The sequence below is a fragment of the Haplochromis burtoni genome, unplaced genomic scaffold (genome assembly GCF_018398535.1).
Source record: "Haplochromis burtoni strain Fernald_Lab_line unplaced genomic scaffold, NCSU_Asbu1 Contig_171, whole genome shotgun sequence".
In the NCBI taxonomy this organism is placed as follows: Eukaryota; Metazoa; Chordata; class Actinopteri; order Cichliformes; family Cichlidae; genus Haplochromis; species Haplochromis burtoni.
The window spans coordinates 160306-178927 of record NW_024582532.1 but is presented as its reverse complement, the minus strand read 5'-3'; the positions used below and the strand labels follow the sequence as shown (position 1 = coordinate 178927).

At 38.9% G+C, this 18622-nt stretch overlaps 1 protein-coding gene across 1 annotated transcript; it reads left to right on the top strand.

The window, feature by feature from the left end:
- The first annotated feature begins 388 nt into the window (after window positions 1-388).
- lypla2 (lysophospholipase 2) lies at window positions 389-18307 on the top strand. The gene is made up of 10 exons (XM_005940956.3): window positions 389-474; window positions 9663-9755; window positions 11320-11351; window positions 14024-14089; window positions 14347-14394; window positions 14545-14615; window positions 15951-16024; window positions 16147-16248; window positions 16416-16586; window positions 17612-18307. Exons 2-10 carry the CDS (start codon window positions 9678-9680, stop codon window positions 17660-17662), a joined length of 693 nt encoding a protein of 230 aa, XP_005941018.1. The 5' UTR covers window positions 389-474; window positions 9663-9677; the 3' UTR covers window positions 17663-18307.
- The last annotated feature ends 315 nt before the right edge of the window (window positions 18308-18622 follow it).

Genomic DNA, 18622 nt, shown 5'->3' with positions numbered 1-18622 from the left:
ATGTTTTATTCTAGTGACTAGTGATTTTTGTTTTTTATAAAAATGATGGAAAACCATAGTTAATGAAATTGGAACATTTTAGAATATCTTTTATGGATACAGAAAAAAGTATATGTGTTAAATATAAGCATAGTCATTCAAAAAAGACGTTTGTGCAATAACGGTGTTAACAGTGGGCAGTTAGTAAAGCTATATATGCAGTTAATGGGATTATTTGTGAGGAATTTTTTAACTCGAAGTAAAAATATAGAATCGCTCACATTTACTCCCTAATTTGGATATAATGTAAAACTGAAAAAAAAAATTACATTAAAATAAGAATAATAAAATTTTGAGTAAAAACCCTGAAGCAAGAGTATGCGGACCACAGCGGGCGTGGTTACACGATGACGTCTCCACGCACTGTACCGCCCCTTGCTTGTGAGCGGCCAGTAGCGGAAGTTCCGCTCCGTCGTGAACTGGGACAGCAAAGCGGTGAGTGTATGAGTCTGTGTGAGCTAGCGGGCCGTGGGTGTAATTTTAAATCATTTATCCGTACTCGAATGGGACCATAACGGGGTCCTTTTAGTGCTTAAAGGGTCTCCTAAAAAACGGGCGGGGTTTTGGGTCTGAATTTGATTCGTAACGTTTGTCCGAAGTAACCAAAGACAGAGACACACCGGTTGGAGACAATACAGTTAATGTGTGTGCGCGCGTGCGCGACGTTAGCTAGTAGCAGCTGTACTCCCACTGTTCTCGGTTATTGTGTGTGTGTGTGTGTGTGTGTGTCTTTGTGTGTACTCCCACTGTTCTCGGTTATTGTGTGTGTGTGTGTGTGTGTGTGTGTGTGTGTGTGTGTGGGGTCGGCTAAACCTGGATTAAACCCGAGCGCATGGTCGGGAGTCAGGCAGTGTGTGTTTTTGGGGCAGCAGAGGCTTTGCGCTGCTGAATGCCATCACTACCGAGGATAAGGATGAGGCGCATATCAGTGCTAAGCTTCAGCCATTCATTGTCTCTTTCCTGTTCGACACCACCCGCTTCCTCTGCTTCACACACCCATATCAACTCATTTTATCCGATGCCGTGAGGCGTTCTACAAATTTCGCTTTGCCTTCTTTGACATCAGCTAGCCAGCCGAGCTATAACCCTCCATCAGCAGGCGGGGAGCGGGGTTAGCTGCTGCTACTGCTGCTGGTGGAGGGGGAGTAGGATGGTGGTGTGTTTGGTGGTGGGGTGCCTGTCACTCACTGCCGCATATTATCCTGTTGTTTGCCAGCCATCCGTAGCCACTGAGCTGAGTGCAGCAGCCTGCTCTCGTGTGTGTGTGTGTGTGTGTGTGTGTGTGTGTGTGTGTGTCTTTGACGTGCACACGCGCACACACTGCAGCACGCCTCTGGTTTTTGTGTTTGATTTAAATGTAATTGGAGTCACGCAGGATGGAGACTCGTGATGTCCAAACAGGCTACATTTTCTTTATTTTTTTGGCCTGTTTTACCTAAAAGTAGTGGTGGGAGCTGCCTGCTGCTTTTCATTGAATATAGTTAATCATTCGGTCAGTCAACACTGGAGTAGTGCTTTTTCTAAGTATCACTTCATCACATTACACCCTTTAAAATCAGGGAAAGATGAACTATAAATCGAGATACTATGATGTGATAATGCAGTGTGGTGTTACAGCATTAGTGGTTACATTTCCTGCCTGATTCAGTAACTTTTGAGTGTTCTGCATAGGCAAAAATAGCAAAATTACGGCACGAAGTTACAATGATTTTGATCAATAGTGAGGTCAAATTTCTTTAATATGATATCCAACGCGATTGATGGAAAATGTGTATTTATTATACTTTAAGAAGAACAAACAAGTCTTGTTAGCTCTTGAGACAAAGCTATTTTAGAGACTAAAAAGACAGTTTTTATATTTTATGTAGATGTACCTTTTATATAGAAATACTTTTTTGCTACAAAAGATGTCTAAAAATTTTTTTCTAATTTAACTGATTATGGTTTTTAATCATTTTTATTGAAAAATAAATTTTAAAAATTATCAGAAGCAACTTTATTTATGCAGTCTCTGCTGCTCCTTATTACAAACCTGTGGTTAGTGTTTGTTTCAATAAAAGTGGTAAAGAAAAATACTTTATTTATTTTAAAACGGAAAATATGTTTGAGAGTTTTATGTATTGCAAAGTACTTGTGTTATTTTTAATTCCAAAAAAAAGAACAGATGGAGTGGTTATTAAAGGAACAGTTTGATCAATAACACATTACTAGCAGTTTTACTTTTATCCTTCACTACCAGGTGTCTGCATCACACCAAATCTTAACAAACATGTTGTTTGTACATGTGTTGTGTTTAAAATACTAATTCATCATCTCTTTGGACATCTGCCTCAAGGCTTCCACTGCAGTGCGTGTTGTTATTGTATGTCTGTTATTCATGGTTCACTGTAGTGATTAGAAGTGGAAAATTACAATCATAGCATTCAGTATAGAAAAACATGCATATATTATATGTGTGTGTGTGTGTTACAAAAAGTACCTTTATGCTATCCTCTCCATGTCGTTTATCAATTATTATAAAATACTCCGAAGTTATTGTGAAAAATTGCAGAAGTAGACTGATAACATTCATGGTAGGAATTAAACGCATCACAATAGCACATATAAATTTACTGCGGGATCATAAATGACCGCGCTTGGTCACTCGAAGTGTTCTTAATAGAATTTTCTCACCTCTAATTTGTTTACTCGGGATGGGAGCAGGAAAAGTGCAGTTTTCTTGGACTACAGTACGAGGTGGGGAAGTTACTTCACTTGGTTCATTTTATGGCTAGTTGTTTCAGTTTGTGTACTCTATATATCTATGGTACTCACCCACATCCCAGGATGCTGGGATTTGACAACAGGAAGGTATTTAGCTCAAAATTGCAGCATTGACCTCTTCACTATAACAAACCTGTCTGGAGTTCTTTTGAAACTGACTCAGACTACCCCCTCCAAGCTCCCTTCAGTGCAGTTACTGCACCTGAGTGTGATTACCGTGTTCACATCTGCTCACACGCACCACACCATGTGTGAAATAACAGTTTGATTTAAACAGATTGAACAGTGACACAAAATAAACGTGCTTTGAATTAAAGCATCTACTTCCTGGTGGGGAGTTAACGTTTAACGAGAGACAACATCAGAGGGAATTATTTCAAATTGTAATGGGGCATGGCAAATAATAAGAATTGTTCTTACGCGGTTAAAGTATCTAAGTAAGTAAATAAAGTATCCTTTATTTCTCTGACTGCAGTCCACTGTAGAATGGAGGGAAGCAGTTGTTTATGATGTTTGGCTTAGCTTAAACTAACAGGTTAGAAACACTGCCACCAGTTTTTGAAAATACAATGAAAACCTGTTTGAAATTCAAAAGAAAAAACTGTTCAGAACCGGGAATGCTAGAATTTGCAGTCAAACAAAACCGTGAAAAAAGCAGCAGATCCTCATTATTTTGGAGATAGAACCAGAAAGACTTGAACTGATGTAAATCTGAAATGCAATTTGGGATAATTTTTAATTGAACATCAGGAAACAGATCTTCATTTCTGATGCTGAGGTGTTGGTCCTGGCTGTAAATCTTTGAGTATTGGAATGTTATCAGTGGTTTCAGTTTTAGTGTTTATGAGCTTTAAACATATAATCAAGCTAAACATTTAGTGTAAAGGCAACAGATTGGCCCCTGGAGCACATGATTTGTAAAATTTCCGGCATATTTTAGATGCCGTTCTTCTCGTCATTCCATAACTGGTTACCATTTGTGGCATGATGCATAAATATGAAGGTTTTGGCTGCTTTGGTTTACATAATTATTGAGTAAAGTGAGAGATTTTTGATGATGGAAACTGCAGAGTTAAATAAAACAAGGCTTGTTTCATTTTTTTTAAGACTCAGCTTGAATTGGACTTGATGGTGGTACACTATTTTTAACCAGCAGCCTCCTCCAGAAGCACATAGAGAGTGAGTGAGCCGTTGTTTCTTGGAGCCTACTTTGAAAGGCCACACAATGCTTTGTGCTGGGTCTCTGGGTTATGGGTCATTGTAAATCTGCTGAACAATAACAGGTAGAAAAAAACTGTATAACAGAGATTAATTGTTTCTTTGCTTATGCTACCATGTTTCCTGAGCTCGTCCTACTTGTTTGAACAGATTGTCCGATTGTACCTGCACTCCTCCGTTTATCTTCTTATCATCTTTCTTTCTTTCTTTCACTTCTGCACTCATGCTGCCCACTCTATGTCTCTGCCTGTTCCCTGTCAGCGTCTAGAGTGCAGATAAATTCAATTTGTTAATGCTGGATTAGTATTTATTTAAAGCAAGCTCTTTAATTGGATTCTTGTGTGTTTTCTTAAAAAAAAAGAGCAATTCCTACTCAGTTTAAAATCTTTTGCAGAAAAAACAGAAATGAGGTCTGTTTTCCATTTTTACTTAACCAGGAGAACAAGTTTATAAGACAAGGTGAACAATTTTGTATTTATATTTATAGGTTGCGACATTTTCATGTTTGAGCAGCCAAAATATTATGTAAAATAGCACAATAAAATTAAATACAGTAAGCTCATTTTAAATTGTACAGAAGAGATAATGATAAATAATATATATAAATATATATAGATATATATCTATCTATATATCTATCTATATATCTATATATCTATATATATAGATATATATATATATATATAGATATATATATAGTAATAATATAGATAGATATAGATAGATAGATATATAGATAGATAATAGATAATAATAATATATATATAATATATATATATATATATATATATATATATATATATAGATATATATATATAGATATAGATAATAGATAGATATATATATATAGATAGATAGATAGATAGATATCATATAGATATAGATAGATAGATAGATATCTATCTCCAGAGGAACAATGTATATAATAGAATTGAAACAAAATGTAAAAAACTGCTCAGGTGTTTTTAGATGTTCTTCTAGTATCATGATTTTAAAGTTAACTACTGAAGAGAGGTCCTTCAAATTTTTAGGGTAAATATCTGGTCTGTGAAATTGGACTACAGGAGTGGAGCTCATGTTAAGATGGAATGATGGATGCTTGAAGTTCCTGAAATATTTGAACACCCGATCACTGATAGCAGATTTTGTGGTCTGTAGAAACCTCACTTTGGCTTTTAGAGAATATTTTATTCAGTTTCTTACATACAAGTCACATACTATTATTTAAAATGGTCAGGTGAATGGTTTCACACATATGAAGGCTTGAATATGAGGGGAAAAAATCATTTTTATTTATCTTCAGTGTAGGGACTTCATGGGGATTTATGCTTCAGATGAATGTCTACATCATAGCTACGTCATAACTGCAAACCCATCTGAAACCCCTCTGCCGTAACCTGACCTGCAACTCTCTAGAAATGTAAAGTAAATGTCACATTGACGCAGACCAAAACTATTGTGAGTGGCCTGTTCAGTACTGTCAATTCCCCCAACAACAATAATAATAATAATGACTCCAAAATGATGGCAATTCGTTGAGCGGGATTGCTGAAGCTACCAGAAATGGTGTGATGGAAATGTACAAGGAATCTGATAAACTTGAGGGATAAATATGATACATAGAAGGGGAATGAAGTCCCAGCATTTTGTTTCTATTGACTGTCGCTGCATATAAACACGACCACAAGGTAGCTGACACGTAATGCGCTACCACATGCGTTGGCCGCTTACAAATACTTCATTACTACGCTGCACTTTTAGAGTAATATTCATGAAGCAGTTAAATTAGTTTTACATAGAATTTCATAAAAATATTGAATAAAATGGCTGCTCAAAAATAATGTTAGTGGTATTTTTAGATATTTTTCTCTCTTTATCCCTTGAGAAAACTGATGATAGATACCTGAATTTTTTTTTTTTTAATTCCCATCAAGAAGTTTATTTTTACCCTGGATTTTTTCAGATAGTTTGATGAAGCAGCATGGAATGACCTAGAAGAAAGGACCTTAATTACACTGAAAAATTCAAAAATAAAATTTGGGATTTTAGTCAAATGGCTTCCAACCTCGAGATCAAGACGGTTTTAACCTGTCCATCAAAATCTATCAGTTATCTAACTTGTGCCTTTTTTAATGAAATATTAAATACTTATATTCCTTAGAGTTCCAAATATTTATTTAAGTTAAATGTGTTTAGATAGAAAAATGTAATTCTTTGATATTTATAAGTTGTAAGGAATCAGTTATTAATCTGGTGTCTTTTAGCATAAATAGCTCACTGAACATATTATTTTGTATATTCAGATTTTGAGAGCTGAGCAGCAATATTCTTTTAGTTTTTAACAAGTTGTTTGGATGTAGAAGTACTTTTTTTTTCATGCATATTCACTCTGTGCAGAAAAAGCAGCACAATTTGTTGGAAAACACAAAATGTTAACTTTACGACAAATTTTCACTCTTTGCCCTGCTAATCCTGTTTACCATTTTTAAAAAAAAGGCTATTTCCTGCAGCTTGCCCATTCATTATTAATCTAGTACTCATTTATCAGTTGATGCAAAAACGAACAGACTTCTATTGTCCACACTTCGGATTTCACATATTTCGGCTGCAGATATGACCTTCAGCTAATGATTTGTCACCTGGTATGGACAGCACGTGCAGCATTTAGCTGCTTGATCTCAACATCTGTGAAATTTTAACAGCCGAGGCGCTGAAGGTTTATACATTAACCTTTGTGCTTCCATATTTCCTTGTCTCCTTGTTGCCCGTTTACCAATCGGACAGTTTGCTGTCTGACCCACCCGTCCCGTCTCCCATATCCTGTCCAACAACATCAGGATGTTAGAGGCTTTTACTGCTGGACTTTACTGTAAAACAACAACCTGATCTCCTGCCTGTTATTGACGGCTGAATCGCGCCAGTCAGCGGTCCATTTTACAGTCAAGAGAGGGCATTTAGTTTATTTGATGAGTCTATTCAGTTGCTGACTACAGAAACCTGCATGGCACAAATGCTTTTTTTTTTTTTTTTTACTGACTGCTTTACCTTCACCAGCAGCTCCATTATGTGTTTGCATGTGTGAGCGATATGTTGACCTTTGTTGTTCCCGTGTGACAAATGAATGGCTGCACTGATAATGAGGTTTTTATAACTGACACAGAGAGCTGTTGAATGTCACCGCTGATGTCCAAATAACATCCAGTCCTTCTGAGCTACACGCAAATAACTCTCGACATGCATCTGCACAGCCCCTGGTTTGAATAGGCTGTGCTCTATTTAAATATTTGAATACATCCTGGGGAGGTGAACATTTGGTATTGAATGAGCAGTGAGGCTTAGAGAAGGAGAAATGTAATGAACTTCATAATCCAGTGTAAATATAGCTCTACCAGCATGATTTCCATATATTGGCCCGTGTTCTTCATAATACAGTACACCCAACTTGGTGTTTTTAGTGATGTTCCTGGCTACTGATTTACTGGTCAGTTAAACATGAGAAGAAAATAAGAGTAATAGATGAGTCTGAAAATAAGAAAGCATTCCAAAAGGAGGCTAAATTAACCCCAGTGTGGCAGGCCAAGTTCAGATATGTCTGTACAGATAATGTGTGTTTATTTAAGCGCCTTTTCAAATCATTAAATATGTTTTTCAGTTATCAGATCATATTTGAAAGTCTCATAAATTGCTTGATGTCAGATTAGTTAAACTGGTTAACCTTAGCAATGCTACCTTACATGCTGCTAGTAGCAGCATGTGCTACTAGCAGCATGTCTGTACATCTGTTTACTCTGTCACAGCTGACGTAAAGAAAACTTACAGTAAAACCAATGTTACTTAAAAAACATCGAAACAGTCGGCGGCTGCCAGATGATTTCATTGAATTTTGTTTACAATCTGCAACCGGCTGGAACTTGCGGTGACTAAATGGTTGCGCTCAGGTTTGAGGGCATTGCACACTCACGACCACTTGCGATTGCACAGGTCACCTGATAGGAGTCAACCTTTGTGCAGTGGTTACAGTCACAGTCTGACTTGGTTTGCAAATCATTACTAATTTATAACCGTTGTAAATTAAGAAAATATGAAAAAGTAGTTTAACCATGTGAGATCTAAGAGATGCTTCTGCGCTATGTCTGTTGTATGTTGGTCATAGCTGCAAACAGCTTTTTGTTGCTGAGTAGCAGGCAGAACTGTTCTGGTCGTGCGCATCTCTAATTTTATTGCCAAATAAATTTACAGTTGCACGTTATATTAACGGAACTATTTTAAGTTCACAGGACTCATGCAGCACAGTTTGCTCTTAAAATAAGTTTGTGATCACTGCATTCATTGTTGGCTTCTCCACCGGTGACGATATCACAGCCTAGTAACCATTAATGCTGACACTCATGAATGCATGTATGAATGGCAACACTGATAAAAAAACACACATCAACAAACAGAAAGCTGTCTCTCCCTCTCTGTAATCTGACAACATCTGAGCTTCAATAGTGATTTATCATTGAAATCGTAGCAAAGACTGACAGTATCGTACGCTCGCACCTTTCATCTCAGCCGAGCCTCCCAGGGTACAAAATCTGAGAGCCGCGCAACAAGTATAAACTGAGCTCTGAGTGGACTGAGTGGACATTGTAAGAAATAACTGAATACAATAAATAACTGAATAAATAAATTCAATAAATAACTGAATCTTCATCTGGTTCCTCTTAGTTTTTCCACATTCAGCCAGGTAAAATAAATCCTGCTGCAGTAAATTAAAGAAACCAATCAGCATGGTTTAAACACCTCGCTTTGGTGGAGAGTGGTATACCATGGGTAATGTCAGTATGAAGGCTGCATGTATTAAAGCTGACAGTGATTCAGACCTCTGCCTCTGATTAAATTAACTATTAAGTTAACCTGGTTCATCTTGATTAATTTTTGTCAACTTGGTTCCAGAGAACATGTCAGAGTCCAAAGTTTAAGCCCTCCTCCTTTGTAATTTTTGTCTTCTGCAAAGCCATCCAATATGCTAGATCATGTGTAGTTTCAAGCCCCTGGGGCACATTCAAGATCCACAAGGAGGCTGTTGGATGACAATGACAAAGATAGAAAGAGAAAGTAAAAGCAAGAACTGTTCCAAATATAAATGAAACAGAAAAACTAGAATATGAGTGAAGAAGCTACTTTCTGGTGCTCCCTTATTCGTGAGAGGTCACCATAACACCATCAAACTGATGATCTTTTGCTTGTTAGGTGAATATGAAAATGTTATATTATTAAACCAGTTTGATTTGAGATTAGAGCAGATTCTGTTGGAGTAAAGGAGCTGTGTGATATCCAGTGATTTCTAGTATTAAAAACATGTATCCTCCAGAAAAAGCTCCGGAAGATTAGTGTTATGACTCAACTTCCTTCTCTGCTACAGGAATAAAAGAAGCTGCCATGAACTTTGAGCGGATTTTACAGTTTTGATCTGCTGTGTAAAAAGTCTCAGAGTTAACGCGAAGGACTGAAAACTGTGAAAATGCTTAAATTATCTCAAATGTGTGAATGTTAAATGAAGCATTTTGTTTAGCTTGAAGTCGCTTCTCACTGTGCAATCTGCAGGCAGCTGAAATCTTTTCTTTTTTTTTTCTTTCTGTTCTCGTTTTTGTCTCCAGCACCTCTTACAGTGTATGTGTGGCAACAACATGTCTGTGCCGCTGCTCGCCGAGGCTGTGACGGTGTCTGGGGTGGAGAAGGAGACCGCGGCGGTGAGTGAAAGCACAAAACCTAACATAACTTTATTTACCTCAAACGTTGCTGGAGTGTTTTTTGTGGCCTTAATCAAACAGTGCTTTTAATTTTGACTTTGGCTGCTCGGGCAACTCTGCCCAACTAGAAACAGAAAAACAGGTGAGACAAAGACTATGAGGTACTCAAAGCTGTCACTTGTGACACGAAGTTTGGCGTAAGACCGAATGGAAATTGTTTCCGAGCGGCACTTCACACTTCTGTGAAGTATGGTGAACCTTGGTGTCACATCTGTGCTGTGGAAACATTCAGGCTAACAAGACAGGTGTAATTTAAAAAAAAAAAAAAAAAAAACCCATAACAGTCGCAGAAAAAATGGTGTTTATATACTTACCTAAAAGCAGAAAAAGCTCCCGATTAAGTGTGGTTTTCTCATTTAATTTTTTTTGTTTTTAGGATCACATTAAAATGTTATTTTTAAAACTTTCATTTATTTTACACACACCTGACTAAATGATAAGCCACCTACACAAAGACCCACAAATCAATACTAGCCCTCAGAGGGTCCTGGGGACATGTCCTTGGGATCACGAATGTCAGTTTGCTTTATATCTGACAGCACGAAAAAAACTAAAATGCATGCAAATCTGTGTTGCTGCCAATTATTGACCCATCTGAGGGCCTAATAAAAACAATAATCAAACATTTCTTGAAATGTAGTTAGAACAAATATAGAACTGGCGGGTGCTGGCGCCTATCCCAGCTACCATAGGGCGAGAGGCAGGGTACACCCTGGATGGGTCACCAGTCTGTCGCAGGGCTAACACATAGAGACACAGATAGAGATACAAATTTCCACCCAGCACTGTGATCAATATCAAGAAATTGGACTTTTTGTACTTTACTTCTGTAGCCGTGCCTGTCCTGTTTTATGGCTCACCTGTAGCTTCACCTACAGCAGCACATGTAACGAGTGTTACAGCAGAGTAATCAGGCCCATTGTGTCAACACTCAGCTGGATCTCAGAGTGAAAATTAAACAAGTCTCTTATCAGGCTGTTACTGGATACCGTGCAGGGTTTTGTTAAACATCAGGATCAAAGCTGACTGTTCCAGCTCTGAACCCTACATGGAAGAAAAGTGTTTTGATCTGCGCAAAGAGCCAATTCTCTGACTTCTAGCCAACAAACATCGAGTTGCCAGTCTTCTGAACTGTCATTAGTCCCTTTCATGGTTTCTCTGCAGGGAAGTATCATGTGTGGAAACTCGCAGTGAGAGTAGATCTTGGCAGGAATGTAAGACTGGCACCTGGTTTTCTTCTGCAAACTTGTAGCTGTAGCACTCTGTGTCCAGAAGGCTGGTAAATTGTATTGAAGATCAAAGAGGGTTTTTTTTGTTTTTCATCTGTGAAGTGCAAGATGGACTTGAACATACTGTCCAGATCACAGGAAGAAAAGTTTCTGTTACCAATCAGTACTGGGAACAGATAAGGCCTCTGTGTCTGCATTTAGAAGGAAGTGTTTCCCATTTATTTGTGAAGCCTGTGTAAGAGAAAATAATTCTGCTGTCTCCATCTGTGCTGCAGGTGATCTTCCTTCATGGTTTGGGAGACTCAGGGTGAGTAACTTTATTTCTGTTTTCTGTGAGGTGCAGTTAAAAAGTTTCTGATCATACCTTGAAGGATATCTTCTTGTGCACCTTTGGGGCGTTTTTGTTTTTTGTTTTTGTAGATCGCCCTGTTGGAGTTTTGTCTGACCACTCGTATTTTTACCTCTTTTGTCAAAACAGTCATTTACCAAGATTTGTATTCTGAGCCAAATCTGAGGGAGCTGCTTTTGGTGAATAGAACAGGTGATGAGCAGAGCCTCAAATGCCATCACCTACAGACCACATCATTTCTGGTTAAAGGTTTCCCTCGCACAGCTCAAAATGTTACAGGGACAAATTCAGAGTGTATGGTGGAGGAAAAACCCAAAAGCATTCATGTAGCAACATAAAGGCATAAAGTATGCTAGGGTGCGCTTGGGTCAGAGAGATGCAGGTTTCATTATCGAATGGTGAGTGTTAGGCTCTCTTAGTGCGGATTCATCTCTGGAGACACTACACAACAGTGCAGCAATTGTGAATACAACCTACAGGCATACATCAAGCAAGCTGCAATTATAATGCCTGCTTTAACCCCACAACACTAACGTCCAGTTTTGTAACACTATCACTAATGCTGGGTATATTTTTATCCGATATAATATACCCAATAAAACAAAGAAATGACGAAACTGTCCACTCACTCCTGGGACACATTAGCCTTGTCAAGTAAAGGTGCATTCTCACTGAATCTCTGACATCTGTGGGAAAAGTTTTAAAAACAAAAGACCAGCTGACTATAAATGTTTTACCATATGAGTTCCCTTGGAAATTACCACTAAGTAATTTTTATTCAACACTTGATGAAAATCACGCGACATTAGTGTTCTAGGGTTAAGAGGCGTCCACACAGGAAACAGCTAGCAGTAACATGGCAACAATGTAGAAAGTCAGCGATTTCATGTGATGCCAGGCAAACACAAAGCGAGTCTGCAGTTTCTCAACTTCAAGGCGAGTGATTGAAGTGACTACCACTGAGAGCAAAGATTACCACTGATTGACATACCGTATTATAGGGTAGTAAATATATTAGAGGGTTGCCTAAGCAACCAGAGCCTGAACTATCTGCTAGCAACCACCTGTCAGCTGCAAACCAATTTGCAAGTGAATTGCTTTCTCTGTGGACGCCTGTTCAGGCACGGACACTGTGAGCTCTGTAGGATTTACTGGTCACCCTGCATTCCTGCTCTCACCTGTGGACACAAACTGAGTCAAGCAAAAAGAATCGAATTGCAGATACAAGTACTTTTCTCCAAAAGGCTGTCTGGACTCTGTCTTAGAGGTAGGATGAAGAGCTCCACTATTCAAGAAGGGCTCACAGTAAGAGCCAGTTGAGGTGGTTTGGGTATCTGACCAGGATTCCTCCTGGGCGACTGGGCACTGCGGGCTCTTCAGCTGAAACCTGCTGTGTTGTGGTTCAGCTCATCACCAAGACTCTTGATATGTGGATAATAATTAAAACGTTTTGCATTTCCATTTATGGAGTATAACTGGAACAGTTTTCCAGTGGACCTGCAACAAGGTTCAAGCATTATTCAGTTCAAAGAATTTCCAAAACCTGCTTTTGGAGAAATTTGAAAACCATGCCTGATAGTATATATATATTTATGTTAATCATTATGTCTGTACATAGACATAGACAGGGAAGTGGGTGTGCCGATGATCATGGTAAACCAACAGAGTGTTGAGCATGGTGTAGGGATTAATATTTATGTACCTGCTCCTTCCTACTCCAAGTCGGACATTATGATTGAGTTGGTATTTCATGTCACATAGATTTTGTTGATTTTGTATGCACACATATATCTGTGTATATGTATATGGAGATATGTGTGTTAATATAGGTTATCATAGTTATCATCTCACACAAACCATGTCACTTTGAAAGAGAAGCTGAGGTCTGTGATGAAGTGGTCAAAACAGGATTTCCAGGGAACGATCTAAAAATGGGAGCCAGGCTGAAAGCAGGCCAGAGATGGAAGAGAAGATGAACTGATTCTTAAAAGCTGCCCAAACCTTTTGGATCACACTTTAAGTGGCACCTAATTGATTTTTTCCCCTTGTAATTATAGTTCACATAATTTGAGTTATTTCCCTTTTTTTGTTTAAATGTTTGTTTCATTGGGCTGAATGTGAGCAGAAAATTCACAGGAGAAACATTCCTACATGTACAAATCATTACATAAACAGTACAGTAGCAGAGGGTGGTGATGCAGAGTTAATGGCAATAATTAATTTTAAAATCCTGCATTTGGCTCTTGCTGCTTTTGCACTTGACTTTAATAACATGCATTTAGTGGCCTTTAGTCATGTGTAATTGGTGCCAACATTCATGTGGTTGAATTTCATAAAGCAGCACTTACGACATTATGAATGTCTAATTTAAAAAACTACTTAAATCAGTACATGATGACAGCTTGTCCTCAGTACAGTTTTAGTGCTCCTCTGTAATGGAGATGAAAAATCATTTCACACATGCTGATCGTTGTACATCAAGAGAAATAATTTTCTACACGCGTTACTTCAGCGTAGAAGTGACTTTCATGGACTTGGTTGTAATGCTTTTGGGGTGGATGTGCTGCATATTAGTGGTTTTACTGTTGCTTGATTAGGAACAAAGAGCTGCTCTCTCTGTTTTCTGTCAGGCATGGGTGGGCGGATACTTTGACTGGGATCCGGCTGCCTCACGTCAAGTTTATCTGCCCCCACGCGTAAGTCTTTTTTTTCTCATGTCACGATTTGATTTATGCCTCTAAGAATTTGTTTGTCGGGACTTATGTGGATTGATTTAAAAAAAAAAAAAAAAAGACTTGTAGGCAAATAAATGCTCTGTAATGTTTATTTGGTGCGTTTTAAGCCAAATTTTTGCCAGTCATTCAAGTCGTTTGGAGTTAATAATGTGTTACTGTAACGTAGCTCCTGGCTGCTGTTTTCCCATCATGTTTTCATTGCCTCTCCTCCGCTGCAGGCCCCCCATTCCCGTTACACTCAACATGAAGTCGATGATGCCCGCGTGGTGAGTTGGCGTGATGAAAGAGGCGGCCTTTTAGCTCAACACTGGATGCCATTGTTTCCCTGGAAACCACAATAGCCTCCCATATTGCCATTGACAATACTGCAATTGTATCCATTCATTTTCCTTATGCTGGGCTTTACTTGTGTGCAGGTTTGACCTCATGGGTCTCAGCCCCGACTCTCCAGAGGACGAATCTGGAATCAAGAAGGCAGCAGAAAACAGTGAGTTTAATGTGTTTAAATATCGAACAAGGGCCACGTGTGTGGGTTGATAATAGCAGGGAAGCACTAATACGCTGTCATTAAACGGTGATTGGAAAGCTTCCAGACTGCTGCAGCTTCAGTCTGGTTTTACATTCCTCTATTTAGTGGTTAGTATCTTCTCTTGTATGCACCTTAACTCCTTGAAGCTTAAGCTAAAGAGGGTGCTTACACCATTAAATATATAAATGTGAAATACTTAAAGTGCACCTATTATACTGCTTTCCAGCTCTACTGCAATACATTTCTGTCACTAATAGCTCAATATAATCCCTTTTTTATGTGATATTGGGCCTTGGTGCAGCCTTTTAGATCACTCTGAAATGAGCTGTTTTAGCTCCTCCACCTTTAAGACAACTTTCTTCTGATTGGCTGCCCCTCACAAGCAGATTGTTTGAGCACCAGGAAGGCAGCGGTTCTGTAGGCACAGCTAAAGCTGCATGCCTAAGACGACCCTATAAATTATCCCCTCTTTATGATATTATTAACAGCCAAGCTTCCAAAATAAGTCTGTGAATCTGAGAATTTTTAGTGCAACTTCAGGGCAAAATGTTTGATGGATGGATTGTTCTTGTTCATAGACACAAATTGTCCCACCAGAGATTTGGGTCTCCTCACAGCCTCCAGATTTGGAATCTTTAGAAATGCTTTAAATGCTTATATCATAAATCCCTCTGCTGTTAAATAGATCAAAAACTCTGCTAAATATTTAAGGTTTAACCCCACCACCACCACCCGCAATTTTTCTAATCATTTAATGAACATTTAAGAATACAGCACTTTGAGTCAACTGTAGTTGTGATTTGGTGCTGTGTAAATAAAATTTAATTCAATTGTAAGACTATGAGAGGCTTGATTATACTTGATTGTAAGATTAATGTTATGTAGGCGATTTAAAACGGATGTTCTTGACACTGTGATTAGTTGGTTTGTGAAAAATGTTCACAGTCTTTGCGTATGTACTTGTCTGTAAAAAACAAACAAACAAAAAAGAAACTTCAAAGAGAAAATCTCTAAAAGTGTGTGCTGTTATCCTCTTATTTAGACTGTTATAAAATGTCACTGCTGTGTATGAAGACTGTCTTCACCCTCTTCAGAGCAGCTATAAAAACTTTTTTCTTTGAATATCCACATGCCAAGTATGGATTACATTTTTTAAGCCAGCTGCAAAGTTGACAGGAAGTCAAGTGGAACATTTTTGTTGGAAATTTGCCACATAAGACTTATTTCTTCCTTCTTCTACGCTACCCACCCCTTTGTTTGGCTTCACTAACGGGTTATTCTTGCTTCTCACAGTCAAGGCCATAATCGAGCACGAGGCCAGAAATGGGATCCCTCCAAACCGTATAATACTTGGCGGTTTCTCTCAGGTGGGGTTTTTTTTTTGTCTTGGTGCTACATGTTGTGAATTGCATTTACATTATTATATATACAAGATCAATATCGTAAATGCATCTATTAAAGGTTGTCTGCTTCCTGTGTTGCTCCTCAGGGTGGGGCCTTGTCCTTGTATACCGCCTTGACCTGCCAGCACCAGTTGGCTGGTGTTGTGGCCCTCAGCTGCTGGCTTCCACTTCACAGGAGTTTCCCATCGGTACAGTCACAGTTTCACTGCAGAGGAGAAACATCCTTCCCTGCCTGCTCCTCTTTTCAACACAATGCTGATACCTTCATATGATTTTTAACATGTCACCCTGCCAGAAGGTTTTAGTGAGAAAGCTACGCTCAAAGCTAAATTCTACTTCTATGTCTGTCCCACAGGCGTCAAGCGGCAATAAGAACCTCCCAATCCTGCAGTGCCACGGTGAGATGGACGCCATGATTCCCGTGCAGTTTGGTGCCATGACGGCAGAAAAACTGAAATCCATAGTCAACCCTCAAATGATTACCTTTAAAACCTTCCCAGGGCTCCCTCACAGCTCCTGTCCTCAGGTACTGTTGTTCACAAATCACACTGATAACTTCTTCTAAAAAGCTTGTTTTACTTCTTTCAAGGTTGAATCAAATATTTAGCTAATTTACATTTTTGTGACATCCTGATTACATTCACCAAAACAAAAGCATTGCATCACCCACCTGGGTGAATTAGGCAATGTTAATTAAACCTTTAAATGAAGGTTTTTCTCTTGAAATAAAGATAAGGAAATTTTTATTTCAAGAGAAAAATCTTGAAGACAATTACCAGGCCTCTGGAGAACTTCAAGATAGTTTGAGGATGTAATTTAGCCATTTAAATCAGCTGTATTAGATCAAGGATGCATCTAAAACCTGCAGGACACCAGCCCTTGAGACCTCGAGTTCCCCCACCCCTGATTTAGAGGATAAACTCTAAACAAGGGTTGTTGTTTTTTGTTTTTTTTTTATCCATGATGCACTCTTCCAGCTCAAACTTTGCAGGTAGATCAAAACAGAACCGCTTGGGTCTCTGGTACAATTTTTATTACCCGTGATTTTTAATGTTTCAGATTTGCTTCTAAAGCTGTTCTTTCAAATGTAGATGTCTCTAAAACGCTGTGATTTTAACAGTTTGACACTTGAATCAAAAGAAAAGTCTTAAAGAAGGTTTGCAAATCAAACATTTATACACATATATATGCAGAAAAACAGGGTTGTAGGAGTTTACAGAACGTCCTTCTCTCAGTAATGAAGTCTGTGGGCTATATACGAGTCTCCAGCACAGCTTGTTAAGCTTCCTAGTGTCACAGGCTTTGATGTTGTTAGCCCAGCAGATGGCTAGAAAGAAAACTGCACTAGCAACAGAAAAAGTGCAACATTTTGCTGCACACATTTTTCTTGAAAAACCCTAAGTTTCCTGATGAAGTAGAGTCTGCTCTCTCCATTTGTGTGAACAGCCTCAGCGTTACATTTCCAGTCCAGCCTGTTTTTCAGCTGAGATGAGTCCTGAATCATCTGTTCAGCTTCTCCACTGTACCAACATTTGGTCTGCTCTCTTGCAGGAGATGGCAGCTGTAAAGGAATTTATCGAGAAGCTTTTGCCCCGGATCTGACCTCACCTCATTCCCACTGTGACCCCCTTTGAGACACTGACCTTTCACCCCTTTTCTGCCATTCTCCCACAGGAAACAGCCATGAGCACCCCCTCCCACACACATCCACGAGACGGCAAACATACACGAACGCGCACATATTTAGTAACGATGATAACGATGATTTGACCCACACTGCTAAACCAACCAAATGCTTCTCCTGCGGTCCAGCAACACTCATACTGTTAACAGATTTGTCAAACACACTGATTTGAAGTGCTTGCATTCACATGTCTTAGCCTTCGGAGGGAGAAACACTGAAAACTCAAACATTAAATTCCTGTTTGGCTTCTGTTTTACAACTTCTATCTGTTGCCTCATTCTCATTTCCCCTCATTTTTACATCATTTAGCTTCTCGCTCATTGCTACACTTATCCTTCTGGCATTGCTGTGTGACTTTGTAAATCAAGAAAATCAAGATTAACACAGAGCAAATAAGCAGGTTGGTACTCGCCTGCAAACACACCGCTGTTTAAAGGTGCAATCAGACCAGATTATGCATCCTAATTCTTTTTCCTGCAGTTTGACGTGCCTTCTTAGCTTCACAGGTGGAGTCGCGTGAAACTTTAATATGTGATTGCTTTCAAGGTGCATGAGTTTGAGGGGAAAAAAAGGTGGATTTGGCTTCTTATTCATTCTCGCTTTATGACTACAGCCTAAAAGTTGGGTGCATGAACATAAGCAGTAGAAACACAAATAAAATGCAGCATAATCTACAAGCTTGTAGAGACCTGCCATGTAATTGCCCCATTTGTTTATGCTTGCAATCCTACCCGCCCTGTCTCCTGAACCCTTCTGTTATCTGGTCTGACTGCAGCTTCACTCCAGTGTTGGGTACCCAACAGAGTTTGACTCTGGGATAGTGAGCGCCAACCCATCCTTTCCAATCATGACTGCGGCCTGTCCAGGTCTTGCATCGT